Source organism: Hyla sarda, chromosome 2, assembly GCF_029499605.1.
Source record: "Hyla sarda isolate aHylSar1 chromosome 2, aHylSar1.hap1, whole genome shotgun sequence".
NCBI classification, from domain to species: Eukaryota; Metazoa; Chordata; class Amphibia; order Anura; family Hylidae; genus Hyla; species Hyla sarda.
Window position 1 is genome coordinate 92605744 of NC_079190.1, and position 19722 is coordinate 92625465.

Below are 19722 nucleotides of genomic sequence, written 5' to 3' on the forward strand. Positions count from 1 at the left end.
AGTAAACCGTATGCGTTTTTAAACAGTATAGTACTGTTTTTAAAAGTGCATACAGTTCCGTCCGTTTTTATTAAAAAAAAAACATACGTTTTTTTAAATTCTGTCCATTTTTAATGGGAGGGGTCTTGGGTGGGGACTTTAGGATGCAAATGCGCATGTGCAAAGAAAAAACGCATATTGTTTTGCTGTATGGAACCGTATACATGTGCGTTTCCCATTGACGTCCAAGTTAAAAAAAAAAAAAAAAAGGTATGTGGTTGCAATACGGTTTTTAAACCAGAGTCAAAACCGTGGTTGAACACGGTATGGAGTACTGTTACAAACCGTATTGCAAGCAAACCATACGCAACCGTATGCATCAGGGTGCATACGGTTTGCAATGCTTTGCCTATGTATACGGTTTTCAATACCGTTCCATACGTTTTCACTAATGAAATCGTATGCGGGAACCGTAGTTGAAAAACGTGATGTGAAACCTGCCTTACAAAAACGTGGTGTGCATGCATCCTTACTCTAGGGCAGTGTTTTCCAAACAGCGTGTCTCCAGCTGTTGCAATACTACAACTCCCAGCATGCCCGGACAGCCGTTGGCTGTCCGGGCATGCTGAGGGTTGTAGTATTGCAACAGCTGGAGACACACTGTTTAGAAAACACTGCTCTAGGAGTCACTACTAGAGATGAGCGAACTTACAGTAAATTCGATTCGTCACGAACTTCTCGGCTCGGCAGTTGATGACTTATCCTGCGTATAGTCTCCTAGGACTGTATCACCCTTTTCCAGCCCACGGGAGCACCTGAAAGCTGAACTCATTTATGCAGGAAAAGTCATCAACTGCCGAGCCGAGAAGTTCGTGACGAATTGAATTTACTGTAAGTTCGCTCATCTCTAGTCACTACAGACATGACCATAACAATGGCTCCTCAGACGTTTATACATCACACACCCGAGGAGAGGCCACTTGTGCAATACTACAAAAACTTGTGTAAGTTTTCCTGTACACATAAAACCCATCCGCACCCCATCACTAAGAAACACACACATTGTCCAATCAGCTAACACACTCGGGGAACAGCCCACATACGTGTAAGGACGTCATGACGCAACGCCGTCTACTCCGCGCGGTGAGTCATGGGAATTGCAGTTCTCGCTGTCACTGTTAGGTCTATGCGGAGCTCGTTGAAGAAAAGCCAATAGGACTACAACTCCCATAGAGCACTGCTGCCCATGTGCTTGTAGCTTTGCAGTGCGTTGCATCAGCTGTGGCTGTCGTACTCGTTGCCGGTAGTTGGTGGTGTGTTCATTGAGCCGGCATGAAGCTGTATGTGAGCGACGGGAACCCGCACGGGTTAAAGGTGTTAGCCGCTGCGGGACTCTGGGCCAATGGGGTAGAGATCCAGAGGTCACAGCAGGACGGTAAGTGTGTGATCAGGCTGAGCACTGACCCCTGCACATGGGTTCACATGGTGTCAGGGCAGGCTGGGAGTTGTAGTTCTTCAATAGTTGAGGAGCACTGCCCTATATGGATTATTCAAATGAATAGCTTTGGCCACTGCTGTGTAGGGGAGAAACTCGAAAACAAAAATGATAGGGTGTCGCTAAAACTAGTAAATTTTAATGATTCCTTTTAATAGCCACCAGATAGGATAAGTGGATACCAAAAGGTGAAACGTTAATCTTGACTGCCCTAGTAGCAATGGGCGCAAGATTATCCTCTCAGAGCTATTATTAAAGTGACATATGAAGAATTATTCCCAACGTGTTTCTGTCCGCATGCTATATTTTGTGCATGGGGATGTCCTCAGGGGAACCTTAAAGGGGTAGTCCAGTGGTGAAAAACTTATCCCCTATCCTAAGGATAGGGGATAAGTTTGAGATCGCGGGGGGTCCGACCGCTGGGGCCCCCTGCGATCTTTCTGTACGGGGCCCTGGCTCTCGGCCCAGATAGCGGGTGTCGACCCCTGCACGAGGCGGCGGCCGACACGCCCCCTCAATACATCTCTATGGCAGAGCCGGTGCATTGCCGTGGAATGAGATTTGCCATAGAATGAGATGGTCCGCCTCCATCACATCCTATTGGCTCTCTCGTCACGTGACATATTTAAACGTCACGCATCGATGCGGTCACGTGACAAGAGAGAGCCAATAGGATGTGATGGAGGCGGACCATCTCATTCTATGGCAAATCTCATTCCACGGCAATGCACCGGAGATTGCCGAAGGCAGCGCTTCGGCTCTGCCATAGAGTTGTATTGAGGGGGCGTGTCGGCCGCCGCCTCGTGCGGAGGTCGACACGCCCCCTTCCAGAGGGCTGTCGGGGCTCCGTACAGGAGATCGCGGGGGGCCCCAGGGGTCGGACCCCCCGCGATCTGCAACTTATCCCCTATCCTTAGGATAGGGGATAAGTTGTTCACCACTGGGTCACCACTGGACTACTCCTTTAATACATATAGCTCAAGAACTAGTAGAACACATATGCATCTAATTCAAATAATATGCATTCAGAATACAGTATAATCCTATTGGCTATCGGTAGCTGTCATCCACATGGACGTTGTTGTGTATAGATCAGACGTCCCAGTGGTAGTATATGATTTCCAGACATCCAGCACAGAGTAATATAGAAGCGCGTCCTGCAGTGGCAGGGCGCCGGGGAAGTAGCCCGCATCCTGCTGTAGCCCGTGGTGAAGCCACTTGTAGTCTGGGGTTTTTGACAGGGTTCTTATGTGGCCCTTACTGATCACATAATCCTATTTTCAGGGGAGAAACTCCAAAGGGGATCTCCCGATCAGTGGTGGTCCTAGAGGTTAGACCAGTGTTTCCCCAACCAGGGTGCGTCCAGCTGTTTCAAAACTACAACTCCCAGCATGCCCAGACAGCCAAAGGCTGTCTGGGCATGCTGGGAGTTGTAGTTTTGCAACAGCTGGAGGCACCCTGGTTGGGGAAACACTGGGTTAGACCCTCACTGATAAAGTGATGGTGTATCCTAGTGATACGTCATCACTTTGTGGCAGTGTTTCCCAACCAGTGTGTCTCCAGCTGTTGCAAAACTACAACTCCCAGCATGCACGGACAGCTAATTTGGGCACTGCACGCTGGCATGGTTTAGCACACACACAATGGACAGTATAATTCAGAGACCACCAGAGAGCAGAACAGACAACCCCTTAAGGACATGCACTGCACCGAGTAACTTCGCACACTGCGCCGTATATTTACAGCAAGTGGGTGTCTGCTTTGATCAGCAGCCGGGGCTTACCGATAATGGCGGACACAAGTGATCTTGCTGATGTCCACCATAAACACTATAGATGTTGTGATCAATGTCGATCATGGCATCTATAGTGGGTTTGGGTGGCAGGGGTGTGAGGAGCACTAGAGATGAGCAAACTTACAGTAAATTCGATTCGTCACGAACTTCTCGGCTCGGCAGTTGATTAATTTTCCTGCATAAATTAGTTCAGCTTTCAGGTGCTCCCGTGGGCTGGAAAAGGTGGATACAGTCCTAGGAGACTCTTTCTTAGGACTGTATCCACCTTTTCCAGCCCACCGGAGCACCGGAAAGCTGAACTAATTTATGCAGGAAAAGTCATCAACTGCCGAGCCGAGAAGTTTGTGACGAATCGAATTTACTGTAAGTTCGCTCATCTCTAATGAGCACAAATGTACAGGATGACCAATCTTCCTGTGCGGCCTGCAGAGCCAGGTTGTAAAAGAAGATCGCAAATAGTACTGGTCAATACTATGTTATATACGTATTACTGAACATCACATAGCAATCTAATGATTGCTTATAATACTTGAAGTGTTATTTATATATGTGTATATATATATATATATATATATATATATATATATATATATATATTTGGTATCACTGCATGCAGAACTGTCCGAACTATTGAAATATAATGTTTATGATCCTGCATGGTGAACGGCACAAACGTATAAAAATACTATACGCCAAGATTGCAGATATTTGGTCACCTTATATGTCAGAAGATAATTAATAAAAAGTAATCAAAAAGTCCTATCTAAACAAAAATGATACAGATAAAAACTGCAAATCATGATGCAAAAACTAGTCCCCATATAGCCCCCTGTATGGTAAAATAAAAGTTATAGGGGTCAGAAGAGGACAATTTTAAACATACTTAATTTGTCAAAAAAGATTGTTTTTAAAAGCAGTGCAATAATAGAAAAACTGCGTAAACATGGGTATCATTTTAATCGTATTGACCCGCAGAAAAAAGATTAACCCCTTAAAGACATTGGATGTAAATGTACATCCTGATCTGCTGGGACTTAGTGCACCCGGACATACATTTACATCGTGTACATGACACGGGCACCAGAGTGGTGCTCGCATCATGCACAGCAGGTCCCGGCTGCTATCAGCAGTCAGGGACCCGCCGGTAATGGCAGACTTCAGCGAACGCACTGATGCTTGCCATTAACCCCTCAAATTCCGGGACAGATCACGGCATCTGTGGTAATGCGGTACTTTGGATGATTGGATTGCCTGCGGCACAGCCGAGGGGATCCGATCTACCAAGATGGCGGACTGAGGTCCACATCACCTGCCTCTGCCACTGTAGATCACCGATAATACTGATCAGTGTTATGCCTATGCATAGCACTGAACAGTATTAACAATCTAATGATCACTGATAATACTGATCAGTGTTATGCCTATGCATAGCACTGAACAGTATTAACAATCTAATGATTACTATAAATGGTCCCCTATGGGGACATAAAAAGAGTGTATAAAAAAAAAAAAAAGGTGAAAAAGCCCCTCTCCAATAAAAATGTAAACTGCCCCTTTTATCCAATGTTAACCCCCCCCCCCCAAAAGCATTAAAAAAAATTAATAAACATATTTGATATCGCATGCGTAAATGTCCAAACTATCAAAATATAGTGTAAATAATCTTGTATGGTTAACGGGGTAAAGGTGTAAAAAAAAAAAAAAAAGTGGTACTAAAAACAATAGGTTATCAGAATAAGGCAATTTTAAACATACATATATTGTGAAGTTTCAATTTCCTCACACAAATAAATAATAATCTTTGGGGTTTGTCGTACATTTTATGGTAAAATGAATTATGTCATTAAAAAGCACAATTGGTAACGCAAAAAAGCCCTAATGTGGGTCTATGGATGGAAATATAAGAGTTAAGATTTTTAAAGGACGAGGAGGAAAAAATGAAAATGCAAAAATTAGCTGTGTCGTTAAAGGGATTATCCAGGAAAAACTTTTTTTTATATATCAACTGGCTCCAGAAAGTTAAACCGATTTGTAAATTACTTCTATTAAAAAAATCTTAATCCTTCCAGTACTTATGAGCTTCTGAAGTTAAGGTTGTTCTTTTCTGTCTGATGACACGTATCTCGGGAACCGCCCAGTTTAGAAGCAAATCCCCATAACAAACCTCTTCTAAACTGGGCGGTTCCCGAGACACGTGTCATCAGACAGAAAAGAACAACCTTAATCCTTCCAGTACTTATGAGCTTCTAAAGTTAAGATTTTTTTAATAGAAGTAATTTACAAATCTGTTTAACTTTCTGGAGCCAGTTGATATATATAAAAGAAAAATTCCTGGATAACCCCTTTAAGGCCAAAAAGGGCTGTGTTCTTAAAGGGGTACTCCAGTGGAAAACAAATTTTTTTAATCAACTGGTGGCAAAAAGTTAAACAGATTTGTAAATTACTTCTATTTAATAATCTTAATCCTTCCAGTACTTATCAGCTGCTGTATGCGCCAGAGGACGTTTCATAATTACAGTGGTCCCTCAACATACGATATTAATTGGTTCCAGGACGATCATTGTATGTTGAAACCATCGTATGTTGAGTCCATAACTCTATGGAAACCTGGTAATTGGTCCTGGAGCCCCGAGTTCAGCAGCACAAGAACATCCTAAAATGCGGAACAGAAGCCGCACAGGTGTAAACAATGGCAGCAGCATCCTCATCCCTGAAGTTGCCAGCTGAGCCCCCGCAGGAATTCCGACAGCCAATCCTCAGCCCCTTTTGACAGCTACTCACTTTTTTTTAGAAGCCTTCTCCTTTTTTCCCTTCTGCCTCTGCCTTCTGCTGTCACCCACTCCGTCCTCTGACTTCTCTCTATGGCAACCGCTGCCGAGTACTGTACAACTGCACCAGCGGCTTAGAGGGCGCTCTTGCCTCGCGGCTCACTTGTTGGTGTCTGGGAGGACCGGAGGCCAGGTTGTAGTGGCAGGGGAGAAGGCTGCTTTCCCCTGTGTAGTGAGGACCCCGCGGGATCACTGTGTTGGCAGACGGGTCCTTCTTTTACGTCCCGCGCTTCCAGCAGCGGCCGGCTCTGCTCCATAGATGGCTGATGACAGGTCAGTGCCGTGGAGACAGCACATAATGGGGCAGATCAAACAGCCCCGGCTGCAGCAGTCAGCGCTGCCAGAGAACCGTTTACCAGGATGGCCCTGACTTCAGATGCATTGTAAGTTGATGCAGTATTCAGCATACAATGTACTTTCAGAGTACATCGTATGTTGGAGCCACCGCTGTCCATGTCAGGAACTGTCCTGAGCAGAGGTTTGCTATGGGAATTTGCTCCTACTCTGGACAGTTCCTGACATGGACAGAGGTGTCAGCAGAGAGCACTGTGGTCAGACAGAAAAGAACTATTCAACTTCCTCTAGAGCATACAACAGCTGATAAGTACTGGAAGGATACAGATTTTTTAATAGAAGTCATTTACAAATCTGTTTAACTTTTTGGCACCAGTTGATAAAAAAAATAAAATAATAATAATCATCCACTGGAGTACCCCATTCCACAGGTTGTCCACAGGTTGTGTCTGGTATTGCAGCTCTGTTCCATTGAAGTGAATGGGGCAGATCTTCAGTACTGCACACAACCTGCGGACAGGAGTGGTGCTGTTTTTGCAAAAAATGAAGCAGCATTTTTCACATCCTGCATTGAATGTGTTCCTGTTAAAATCTCAAGAGGTGCATAGATATGAATGGCCCTGTATGACAGAACCAGGTAGACATTATCCTGTCCAGGGCCCTGAAAAGGGAGGGGGAAGAGGGGAAAAAGGGTGGGGGAGGGTTGAAGAACATTTAGATTTTTTATTTTTTGTCTTCAAATATTATAATTATTAAAATTTTTCATTACTGAGGAATGTATGTTTTACTTGTTAACATAAATATATATATATATATATATATATATATATATATATATATATATATATATATGTGTTTTGTTTTTTTTGTAGAAAAAGTTGTGCCTTTCCTGTCACACACGCAACTGCCTGCACTAGAGCTTGACAATGGGAATTACCTGTTTTCTGCTAACGCCATCTGCAGGTGAGCGCTAACGTTCAGTCATTGGGTATATGTTCTGTACTTGAGCTGTGCCCACCCAGTTCACACTTTGGGGGGTCGTTTAGTGACCGTATTGGATGTCAACACGAAAAGGGTTATCCGAGCATTAACAATGGAGGATGTGTCTTTTGCTTTTCTCTCCTTTTTATAGATATTTTTCATTAGCAGCTGGGAAGGACCAGGATGACCTAAATAATCAGTGGTTGGAATGGGAAGCAACCGAGCTTCAGGCAAGTGTACTACTATAGACAACTCCAGTGTTTCCCAACCAGGGGTACTTCAGCTGTTGCAAAACTACAACTCCCAGCGTGTCCGGGCAAGCTGGGTGTTGTAGTTTTGCAACAGCTGGAGGATCCCTGGTTGGGAAACACACGACCACACTTCACTTTGTATTTTTTCTGTAAAATCATACCTGTGTTTTGTATGTTTCAGCCAGTGATCTCAGCAGCCTTGTATGCAAATTTTGTGCAGGGGAAGAAAAAAGAAGAAACTCTAGCAACAGTCAGCAAGAAACTTGGATATGTTTCTCAAAGTCTGGCTAAGAAACCATATCTCACTGGCGTGAGTACAACTGTAATGGATTTCTTATTCTGCCTTAAACCAAAACTGAACCAATACTGGGTTATAGTGCAGGTGAATTGCTGTAAAAAGAAGGGTTACTTACATATATAGGTGAAGTATTTGATCGTTAGTAATTCCATTTCCTTTGTGCTGCAGTGTGCAATGAAGGCAGGGAGCCAACTAGCCCAGCTCCCCTGGCTCATTAATCTTCAGCCCCTGGCCCACCCCCTTCTGTGATGTGAGAAACTGCAGTAAGGTGTGAGTGCTCTACTCCTCGCTAAACCCCACTGTAGCTAGGCAGCAGTGCCTCACACAGGCTCTCGCGTCACAGAATGAGGCCAGGGGCGGAATATTTATAAGGCAGGGGAGCAGGGCGAGCTGGCTTCCAACCTCCATTGCCTGCTGGAGCACAATGGAAATGGAATTACTAACAGGCATAGCCCTGCAAATACAAAATCTAAATATGTAAGTTACCCCTCTTTTTACAGCTAGTCATCTGCACTATATCCTAGAATATATCCCAATATACTATATCCTAGTATATTGGGTTTAGTGTGGGTGAAATAGCTGTCAGTAGGTGTGCACAATAAATGATCAGTGGGGTGAACTATGCTTTAGCCCCCGTTGAATCAATGCCTGTAATTATTACCTCCTACTCATGGCTATATGGCTCAATGGAATGGACTGGGCGTTGTTGACAGTAACCATCCGGACCCATATGTCATGTATGTGACCATTTCTATTAGTGAGTTTGACGATATACAGTGGTCCCTCAACATACGATGGTAATTCGTTCCAAACGACCCATCGTTTGTTGAATCCATCGTATGTTGAGGGATTCGTGCAATAGTAAAAGTACATTTATACTCACCTGTCCCCGCCGCTCCGGACCGCGTCCTCACCGCTCCCGATGGTCTCCCAGGGGCTCCCGATGCTGTCTTGCTGCTCCGGCGTCTTTTTCTGGATCCTCCGGCATCTTCTGCATCTTCTCTGGTGTCCGGGCCTCGCTTTCTGGTGACGTTATTATGTTGCTGCGCTGGGACGGCGTGCGCAGCGACGTAATAACGACGCCGGAAAGCGAGGCCCGGACACCAGAGAAGATGCAGAAGACACCGGAGGATCGCGAAGAGGACACGGAGCAGTGGGGATCGGTAAGTGAACCTGTCCGGAATGCTTAAACTGCTATCCGACAGCAGCTTAAGCATTTTGCGCTGTCGGATAGCAGTTAATGCGATGGCTCCGACATATAAAAGCATTGTATGTCGATTTGATCACATGTCAGGGCCATCGCATGTCGGGGGGTTACTGTACTTTATAGTCCTCACAGAACCGAAGTATGTAGGGTTCTACTTTTGGGCAAAACCTTGCTTGCATAAAATGGCGCGTTTTGTCTGTAAATTTGTCATTTTACCAACTGTGCAGGAAGTGCCTCTCTACTGTTAAATTCATTTTATGAAAAAATTACCATAGTGCACTTTTTTTTAGGGATAGGGGATAAAGATCGCGGGGGGGGGGGGGGGGGGGTCCGACCGCTGGGGCCCCCTGCCATCTCCTGTATGTTGACCACCAAACGAAGCGGCGGCCGACACCAACCCCCCCCCTTAATACAGCGCTATGGCAGAGTCGGATATTGCCGAAGGCAGTGTTTCGGCTCTGCCATAGAGTTGAATTGAGGGGGCAAGTCAGCCGCCGCTTTGTGCGGTGGTCAACACGTTCCCTTCCCGCAGGCTGCCGGGGCCCCAGCGTTCTGGGCGCCCCCCCCAATCTGGAACTTATCCCCTATCTTTAGTTTTTCAGGACTGGACTACTCCTTTAATAAGGTTTGGGCCGAAATAGCTTTACCAAGCCCCCTTTACCCTGATACATTTAACTCTGGCTCCATAGCATCCATCTCCAGCACGAGACCCAGTGTAATGTGACTTTACAGCATTTTTTTCTCGCTCTGGAGACAGGTGCTATGAAGATGCAATGACATATGCGGCTGGGAGAACAGGTGCTTGGTAAAGATACTCCAGCGACTAATTCTAAATTATTTCGGAAAATGACTATCGCTCACAGTGCTGCACTAAAGTCAGTTTTCATACAAATGAAAAAATCTAGGGTGGGTGCACATTTTATATAAAATTTTGATATGTCACACAGACATGTCAAAAGTTAAGATCGATTGGGGTCTCAGTGCTGGGTCCCCCTGTCAAATCCCGCAAAAAAAAAATATATATATATTGTTACTCAGTACCTAATCCTGACCATGTATATCTATTTACATCTTTATCTAAATTTGATATAAAAATGCCTTTTCATCAGCTCACAGTGTTAGAAATCCTCTCTGGGGAAGGAGGCGTGTCCCTCCCTTGTAGTGGTGGGAGGTGATTGGTGTGTCTGCTCATGCAGCCTTGTCCATAATCATCTCTTGTCCATGACTCATGGACAAGCCTAATGCTGCTGCAGGACTGATTAGTATCACAGTGGGTATAGGGACCCCTATTGTTGGGATTTTCAGAGGCCATTTTCTTTATTAAAGGAGTACTGCAGCCACAGACAGCTTATCCGCATGATAGGGAATAAGTGTCTGATTGCGGGGGTCGTACTGCTGGAGCCCTCCGCGATCACCCATACAGGGAGCCACCATTGTTGCTGCTCTGCGCGGCTAATGCCAATGTCGTTAACCTCACTGCATCTCCGCCTCTCCCATAGAGATACTTGGAGGAGGTGTGTCGCTGTGGCTTCATGCTGCGGCCGACAAGCCTCCTGCATGGGGAGAGCTGCTGCAGAGTCGGGGCCCTGAAAAGGAGATCAGACACTTATCCCCTATCCTGCGGAAAGGAGATAAGTTGTATTAGGCTGCAGTACTTCTTTAAATATTCAAATAAATGTAAACAACCATGTAACAAAAGGTCTTTAATCAGTAACAACATATAAAACTTTTTTGGATTTGCCCATTTAAGTTATATCATGCGTAACTTCCCAGGTTATCCACTTTCTGCTTTCCTTTTCTCATATTTTTTACCATTATGCGCACCCCATTAATAAGTCTGGTACATTTTATGTCTCCAGTATGGCTATGGTGGTGATTTTCTGATTTCACTTCTCAATTATTTCTAGGATGCAGTATCTGTTGCTGACATTGTGGTTTGGGGGGCCATTTTTCCTGTCATTTCCGAGGGGTCTACCTTGTCAGGTAAGTTACAGCTTTATGCACATTATTAAAAGGGCTTTCATGACTGGGATGGCCATAACCCAGTGTTTTCCAAACAGTGTGCCTCCAGCTATTGCAAAACTACAACACCTAGCTTGCCCGGACAGCCTTTGGCTGAATCATTAATCAATGCCTTTGGCTGAATCATTAATCAATGTTATTCTATTGGATCACAATGATCAGTGTAAAAGATCAGTGTGTGCAATGTTATAGCCCCCTATGGGGGCTATAACATTGCAAAAAAAGTGGGGAAAAAAAAGTTAATAAAGATCATTTAACCCCTTCCCTAATAAAAGTAAGAATCACCCCCCCTTTTCCTATTTAAAAAAAAAAACAACAACTGTGTAAATAAAAATAAACATGTGGTTTACGCCGCGTGCGTAAATGTCCAAATTATAAAAATATATTGTTAATTAAACCGCTAAGTTAACCACCGGAGTGCCCCTTTAACTCACTTTGATCTTTTTAGTTAAAGGGGTACTCCCCTGTAAAACATTATTATTATTTTTAACAATAATAATTATGGAAAACATTTTTATTTTTTTATTTTTTTTATTTTTTTTTAAATCAACTGGTGCTAGAAAGTTAAACAGATATGTAAATTACTTCTATTTAAAAAATCTTAATCCTTCCAGTACATATCAGCTGCTATATGCTCCATAGGAAGTTCTTTTCTTGTTGACTTTCCTTTTATGTCTGACCACACGGCTCTATGCTGACACTTCTGTCCAGAGCAGGATAGGTTTGCTATGGGGATTTGCTACTACTCTGGACAGTTCCTAAAATAGAGGTGTTAGCAGAGAGCACTGTGGTCAGATAGAAAAGAAATTCAAAAAGAAAAGAACTTCCTCTGTAGTATACAGCCGCTAATAAGTACTGGAAGGGTTAATGTTTTTAAATACCAAGTAATTTACAAATCTGTTTAACTTTCTGGCACCAGTTGATTTAAAAAAAAAATATTTTTTTCCAGTGGAGTACCCCTTTAAGTGTTCCTCAAACATGTTGAGCATAGAGTAGGTACTTTGGATTCTTTTGTGGTTCTCTCGGCAAGTTATAAACCCTTAGAATTGTATTCTCCCTATGCTGTACAGGTATTAGGCAACCTACAGGTTAACCAGGAGTTACATTTGTCCTTTTCTTACTCTGCCTTACATCATTGTAATAGTATTAATGTGGCTAATATCAATATGATTTGTTTTTTGTAAACTGTTATCAAGCATAAGAGTCTATAATATATTATAGCAGTTTTTTCTCTGTATGAATATTAATTTCTAATGCAGAAACACTAGCTTCTCGTGCCCATTCTTAGGTGTAACTTTTGTATTTTGAAGCTTTATATACATCCTTAACCCCTTAAGGACCCAGGACGTACTAGAACGTCCTGGCACCCTGGGCTTTAAGGACCCAGGACGTACTAGTACGTCCTGGTGTTTCTCCGGTCTCTGCCGCGCCCCGGGCAGAGATCGGAAGCGGATGCCTGCTGAAATCCTTCAGCAGGCATCCAGGGCAAACGCCGAGGGGGGCCATGTAGGCCCCCCATGTCGGCGATCGCCGCAAATCGCAAGGGAAATCGCCCTTGCGATCTGCGGCGATACCGGGCTGATCGGGTCTCTGGGACCCGACCGCCCGGTAATTTCGCATGATCCCGGCTGTCACAGACAGCCAGGACCATGCTAAAGTATAGGAGCGAGGTGGCAAGCCGGCCACCTCCTCCTATACCCTGCGATCTGTCGGTTAGTTAACCGACCAATCGCAGGAGGGGGGGCGGTTACTTCCTCCCGTCCTGCCCGGCCCCTTGAAGTCCGGAGAGGACGGGAGGAAGACCGCAGGACGCGGCGGGGGACGGGGGAGTGCTGGGGACCGGCCCCGGTACTTACCTCGTCCCTGAAGACCCGGATCCCGGCGAGGAAGAAGGCGGCGGCGGCGACAGGTGAGTAGATCTTCAGCCGCGGTCGGGCCCTTTACAGCAATGCACGTCGCCGTAAAGCGACGTGCATTGCTGTAATGGGACCCTGTAAACTACAACTCCCAGCATGCCCAGACAGCCCTTGGCGTCTGGGCATGCTGGGAGTTGCAGTTTTGCAACATCTGGAGGTCCACAGTTTGGAGACCACTGTGCCCTTCCAGATGTTGCAAAACTACACATCCTCAGCATGCCCTTACTGTCCAGGCATGCTGGGAGTTGTAGTGCTGTAACATCTGGCCCTTCAGATGTTGCAGAACTACAACTCCCAGCATGCCTGGACAGTTTTGGCATACTGGGAGTTGTAGTTTTGCAACATCTGGAGGGCTGCAGCTTGGACACCACTACACAGTGGTCCCCAAACTGTTCTCCTCCAGCTGTTATGTAACCACTACTCCCAATATGCCCTTCGGCTGCCTGGGCATGCTGGGAGTTGTGGTTTTGCAACAACTGGAGGCACACTGGTTGGGAAACATTGTCTGTTTCCTAACTCAGTGTTTCCCAACCCTTGTGCCTCCAGCTGTTGCAAAACTATAACTGCCAGCATGCACTGATAGACTGTGCATGCTGGGAGTTGTAGTTTTGCAACAGCTGGAGGTCCCCCCCTTGTGAATGTACAGGGTACATTCACATGGGCAGGGGCTTACAGTGAGTATCAGGCTGCAAGTTTGCGATGCAGCAAATTTTGCGCGGCAGCTCAAACTCGCAGCGGGAAACTCGCTGTAATCCCCCGCCCGCGTGACTGTCTCCTAAAAACACTACACTACACTAACACAAAATAAAATAAAAAGTAAAAAACACTACATATACACATACCCCTACACAGCCCCCCTCCCCTCCCCAATAAAAATGAAAAACGTCTGGTACGCCACTGTTTCCAAAATGGAGCCTCCAGCTGTTGCAAAACAACAACTCCCAGTATTGCCGGACAGCCGTTGACTGTCCAAGCATGCTGGGAGTTTTGCAACAGCTGGAGGCACCCTGTTTGGGAATCACTGGCGTAGAATACCCCTATGTCCACCCCTATGCAAATCCCTAATTCAGGCCTCAAATGCGCATGGCGCTCTCACTTCGGAGCCCTGTCGTATTTCAAGGAAACAGTTTAGGGTCACATATGGGGTATCGCCGTACTCGGGAGAAATTGCCTAACAAATTTTGGGGGGCTTTTTCTCTTTTCACCCCTTATGAAAAGGGGAAGTTGGGGTCTACACCAGCATGTTGGTGTAAAAAAAAAATATTTTTTACACTAACATGCTGGTGTTGCCCTATACTTTTCATTTTGACAAGAGGTAAAGGGGAAAAAAGCCCCCCAAAATTTGTAATGCAATTTCTCCCGAGTACGGAGATACCCCATATGTGGGCGCAAAGTGCTCTGGGGGCGCACAACAAGGCTCAGAAGGGAGAGTGCGCCATGTACATTTGAGGTGATTTGCACAGGGTGGCTGATTGTTACAGCGGTTTTGACAAACGCAAAAAAGAAAAAAAAAACACATGTGACCCCATTTCGGAAACTACACCCCTCACGAAATGTAATGAGGGGTGCAGTGAGAATTTACACCCCACTGGTGTCTGACAGATCTTTGGAACAATGGGCTGTGCAAATAAAAAATTTTGTACAGCCCACTGTTCCAAAGATCTGACAGACACCAGTGGGGGGTAAATGCTCACTGTACCCCTTGTTACATTCCTCAAGGGGTCTAGTTTCCAAAATGATATGCCATGTGGGTTATTTTGCTGTCCTGGCACCATAGGGGCTTCCTAAATGCGACATGCCCCCGAGCAAAATTTGCTCTCAAAAAGCCAAATATGACTCCTTCTCTTCTGAGCATTGTAGTTCGCCCGTAATGCACTTCATGGCAACTTATGGGGTACCTCCATACTCAGAAGAGATGGGGTTACAAATTTTGGGGGGTATTTTCTGCTATTAACCCTTGCAAAAATGTGAAATTTGGGGGGAAACACACATTTTAGTGAAAATTTATTTTTATTTTTTTACATATGCAAAAGTCGTGAAACACCTGTGGGGTATTAAGGCTCACTTAATTCCTTGTTACGTTCCTCATGGGGTCTAGTTTCCAAAATGGTATGGCATGTGTTTTTTTTTGCTGTTCTGGCACCATAGGGGCTTCCTAAATGCAACATGCCCCCCAAAAACCATTTCTGAAAAACGTACTCTCCAAAATCCCCTTGTCGCTCCTTCCCTTCTGAGCCCTCTACTGCGCCCGCCGAACACTTTACATAGACATATGAGGTATGTGCTTACTCAAGAGAAATTGGGCTACAAATAAAAGTATACATTTTCTCCTTTTACCCCTTGTAAAAATTCAAAAATTGTGTCTACAAGAAAATGCAAGTGTAAAAAATGAAGATTGTGAATTTTCTCCTTCACTTTGCTGCTATTCCTGTGAAACACCTAAAGGGTTAAAACTCTGACTGAATGAATGTCATTTTGAATACTTTGGGGGGTGCGGTTTTTATAATGGGGTCATTTGTGGGGTATTTCTAATATGAAGACCCTTCAAATCCACTTCAAACCTGAACTGGTCCCTGAAAAATAGTGAGTTTGAAAATTTTGTGAAAAATTGGAAAATTGCTGCTGAACTTTGAAGCCCTCTGGTGTCTTCCAAAAGTAAAAACACGTCAATTTTATGATGCAAACATAAAGTAGACATATTGTATTTGTGAATAAAATAAAATAAATATTTGGAATATCCATTTTCCTTACAAGCAGAGAGCTTCAAAGTTAGAAAAATGCTAAATTTTCAAATTTTTCATCAAATTTTGGGATTTTTCACCAAGAAAGGATGCAAGTTACCACAAAATTTTACCACTATGTTAAAGTAGAATATGTCACGAAAAAACAATCTCGGAATCAGATTGATAAGTAAAAGCATTCCAGAGTTATTAATGTTTAAAGTGACAGTGGTCAGATGTTCAAAAAATGGCCGGGTCCTAAGGTGTAAAATGGCTGGGTCCTTAAGGGGTTAAAGGGGTACTCCACTGGAAAACATTTTTTTTAAATAAAGTGATGCCAGAAAGTTAAACAGATTTGTAAATGACTTATATTTAAAAATCTTAACCCTTCCAGTACTTATCAGCTGCTGTACTTTCCAGAATAAGTTATTTTCTTTTTTTAATTTCCTTTCTGTTTGACCACAGTGCTCTCTGCTGACACCTCTGTCCATTTTAGGAACTGTCCAGAGTACAAGCAAATCCCCATAGCAAACCTCTCCTGCTCAGGACAGTTCCTAAAATGGTGTCAGCAGAGAGCACTGTGGTCAGACAGAAATGAAATTCGAGCAGAAAAGAGCAAATACTGGAAGGATTAAGATTTTTAATAGAAGTAATTTACAAATCTGTTTAACTTTCTGGCACCAGTTGATATAAAAAAAAAAAAAAAAAATAAAATAAATAAAAAATGTTTTCCAGGGGAGTACCCCCTTTAATAAACCATTGCAATATAGTGTATTAATGGTGATAAAGGTTGTGGATAAAAAAAAAAATAAAAATAAAAAGTTGGTCTCATTTATAATGGTTCTTCGGTGAAAATGATTTATCTATTGGGGTCAGCCTGCCAAATAAAATAGAACCTTTCACTCTCCTTTCTCCGTTCCCTCTTCGCTCCGGTATCACAATGACCTGTCTGCACATAGTCCACGCTAAAAGCCTGCTTCCTGCAGCTGCAGACTGGCGTCACAGCGCTTCTTAGCCAATCATTGGCCTTAGCAGTGTCCCGCCTCTGCCAGTGATCGGCGTGTGGCACTGTCGGTTCTGCAGCTCAGGTAAAAGCGGTGTCACCGGCCACAGACGGGGTATCCTGATACCAAAGCTACGGATAAGTGATGGAGATGACTTAACGTTTTTATTATTTTATAAGGCAGGCTGGGGACAATACATACATGGGGAAGATTTATCAAAACCTGTGTAGAGTAAGAGTGGGGCAGTAGCCCATAGCAACCAATCAGATCGCTTCTTTTATCTTTCACTGGTCTCTTTAAAAATGAAAGTAATCTAATTGGTTGCCATGGGCAACGGCACCTCTCTTCCTCTACACAGGTTTTGATAAATCTCCCCCATAATCTTTACACAACAGAAAGCAGTTCACACTCTGCAGAAAAAAAATATGGTTTGCGTTTAATTTATATAATCCAGAGCGAAAAAATGTGCACCCAAATGTACACAATTTGGTGTAGATTCCCCTCAAATTATATTACAGAAATTCAGATGGTGGCCTCAGGTTTGTGCATTTTGACTTTTTGGGATACAGACTAGACCATATAGCATATTTAAAATGTGCCCTCAAAAACACCATCTGGGCACATTGGGGGAGATTTATCAAAACCTGGCCAGAGGAAAAGTTGCCCAGTTGCCCATAGCAACCAATCAGATGGCTTCTTTCCTTTTGCAGAGGCCTTGCTGAAAATGAAAGAAGCGAGCTGATTGGTTGCTATGGGCAACTGGGTAGTTTTTCCTCTGGACAGGTTTTGAGAAATCTCCCCCATTAAGAGTAAAGTGCTCTAGTAAGTACCGTATTTTTCGCCCTATAGGACGCACCGGCGTATAAGACGCACCCTATTTTTAGGTGCAAAATCTAAAAAATTAACGATTTTGAACCCAATAGTGGTCTTCAACCTGCGGACCTCCAGATGTTGCAAAACTACAACTCCCAGCATGCCCGGACAGCCGTTGGCTGTCCGGGCATGCTGGGAGTTGTAGTTTTGCAACATCTGGAGGTCTGCAGATTGAAGACCACTGCATAGGAGGTAATACTCACGTGTCCCCGCCGCTCCGGACCCGTCACCGCTGCCCTGGATGTCGCTCCATCGCTGTCGCCGTGTCCCTGTCGCTCTGCTGCCGGCCTGCTGCTGAACGTCTCTGCTGCCGGCCGGGTATCCTTGCTCTCCGTCACCGTCGTCACGTCGTTACGCACGCTGGCGCACGTACGCGACGACGTGATGACGAGGAAGGAGAGTGCCGGCCATACAGGGGATCCCTGAACGGAGAAGACACCGAGGAGAAATCGCGGCGGTCCCGAACAGCGCGACTGAACAGCCGGGTTAGTGTCACTTTTCCTTCAGACGCGGCGGTCAGTTTTGATCGCCGCGTCAGAAGGGTTAATACAGGGCATCACCGCCATCGGTGATGTCCTGTATTAGCCGCGGGTCCCGGGCCGTTGATGGCCGCAGGGTCCGCCGCGATAGGTGTGTGTATTCGCCGTATAAGACGCACCGACTTTTTCCCCCCAGTTTTGGGGAAGAAAAAGTGCGTCTTATACGGCGAAAAATACAGTATATTTTCTCCTGTGGAAAGTTTAGTAATATTTTTCCCCTGAAGTTTTTTTTTTTTTTTTAAGCTACATAGGTGACTTCTTTAGAGATGTGACAGCAGTGCCTTTCTTTTTACAGATGATTTGTCCTCCCTAAAGAATTGGTTCAAAAAAGTGACTGAGTTGGATTCATGTCAAAAAGCTGCTGAATCTCTCCTTAAAGGCCAGGGACCCTCAGTATTTAAAGGGTATCTTCAAAAAATGCCTCCTCCTGTACTCACCCCTGACACCCCTTTCTGCAATGAGCAGGAGGTAAGTATGTTAGTTTCTCTCGCTGGTAGGACTGCTCGCTATGCGTTGACGAAATAGACATATTATTCAGTGCAAATACTGGCTGCCTTATTAATAGGTGATCAGATTTTATACTGTTTCCAAATAGAAAATAAGGATGGCACTCACCAAGCTTTTGCTATTAGACGTAGCTTTATTCGTGATACTGTAACAAGGTGCATGGTGCAGCTGGGTCCGCAGCAGGCGCTAGCGCCGGGACCTCTCCCCAAAACAGTGCAACAGCTGTTTCGTAGCTTGCGCTACTTCATCAGGCCTGATGCGGACCCAGCTGCACCATGCACCTTGTTACAGTATCACGAATAAAGCTACGTCTAATAGCAGAAGCTTGGTGAGTGCCATCCTTATTTTCTATTTGGAAACATTGCATGGAAGCGATTTGTGCTATCCAGGATAGAGCACCACTTGTATTGCATCACCCCCGCTGACAGATTTTAGGCTGTAACAGAGGGACTTTATGTATTTTTTGCATGTAGTGCCAGACAGTGTTTCTTATAGTGCACAGATTTTATACTGTGATTAGAACTACAAAAGAAGGAACTCCGGCCGGTAGAGCTTCGCCTGCGCAAGTGTACTGGCACACTGCCTAACTGCTCTGCCGTGTTCCAGTGAACTTGGGCAGATGAAGCTCTGAGCACTCGCTCAGTTTTTCTCCTTTCATACCTTAAAGGGGTGTTCAGGCTTTATACGTCTTATCCCCTATCCAAAGGATAGACACAGGATAAGATGTATGATCACAGGGGTTCCCGCTGCTGGAGACCCATGCGATCTTGGTGCAGCCCCCAGGCATTCACTGCCTCCGAGACGAGGACATGACATCACAGCCACGCCCCCTCCATTTATGTCTATGGGCCCGGTACAGAATGCTTGGGGCTGCACCAAGATCGCGGGGTCCCCAGCGGCGGGACCCCTGCGATCATACATCTTATGGATACATCTTTGGATAGGGGATAAGATTTTTCAAGCCGGAATACCCCTTTAACCAAGAGAACTACTATTTCCAAATTAATTCAGAA

The 19722-nt window shown here is 44.8% G+C and overlaps 2 protein-coding genes across 5 annotated transcripts in view; one reads left to right on the forward strand and one right to left on the reverse strand.

Moving 5' to 3' along the window:
* Nucleotides 1-1067, reverse strand: part of ARHGAP9 (Rho GTPase activating protein 9) — a 166007-nt gene extending 164940 nt beyond the window's left edge. The window contains exon 1 of the mRNA XM_056562545.1: nt 1039-1067. The gene's annotated coding sequence lies outside the window, so the exon portion shown is untranslated. The remainder of the gene's footprint in view (nt 1-1038) is intronic.
* A 72-nt stretch (nt 1068-1139) lies between these two features.
* Nucleotides 1140-19722, forward strand: part of MARS1 (methionyl-tRNA synthetase 1) — a 54050-nt gene continuing 35467 nt past the window's right edge. Inside the window, exons 1-6 of one of the 4 annotated variants that reach the window (XM_056562554.1) lie at nt 1140-1414; nt 7264-7354; nt 7524-7602; nt 7805-7933; nt 11036-11111; nt 18498-18670. In XM_056562554.1, coding sequence (XP_056418529.1) covers nt 1312-1414; nt 7264-7354; nt 7524-7602; nt 7805-7933; nt 11036-11111; nt 18498-18670 — 651 coding nt within the window. In that variant the 5' untranslated portion in view covers nt 1140-1311. Of the gene's footprint in view, nt 1415-7263; nt 7355-7523; nt 7603-7804; nt 7934-11035; nt 11112-17179; nt 17330-18497; nt 18671-19722 lie in introns of those variants that run through there. The other 3 variants (XM_056562555.1, XM_056562552.1, XM_056562553.1) reach the window with 3 other exon arrangements.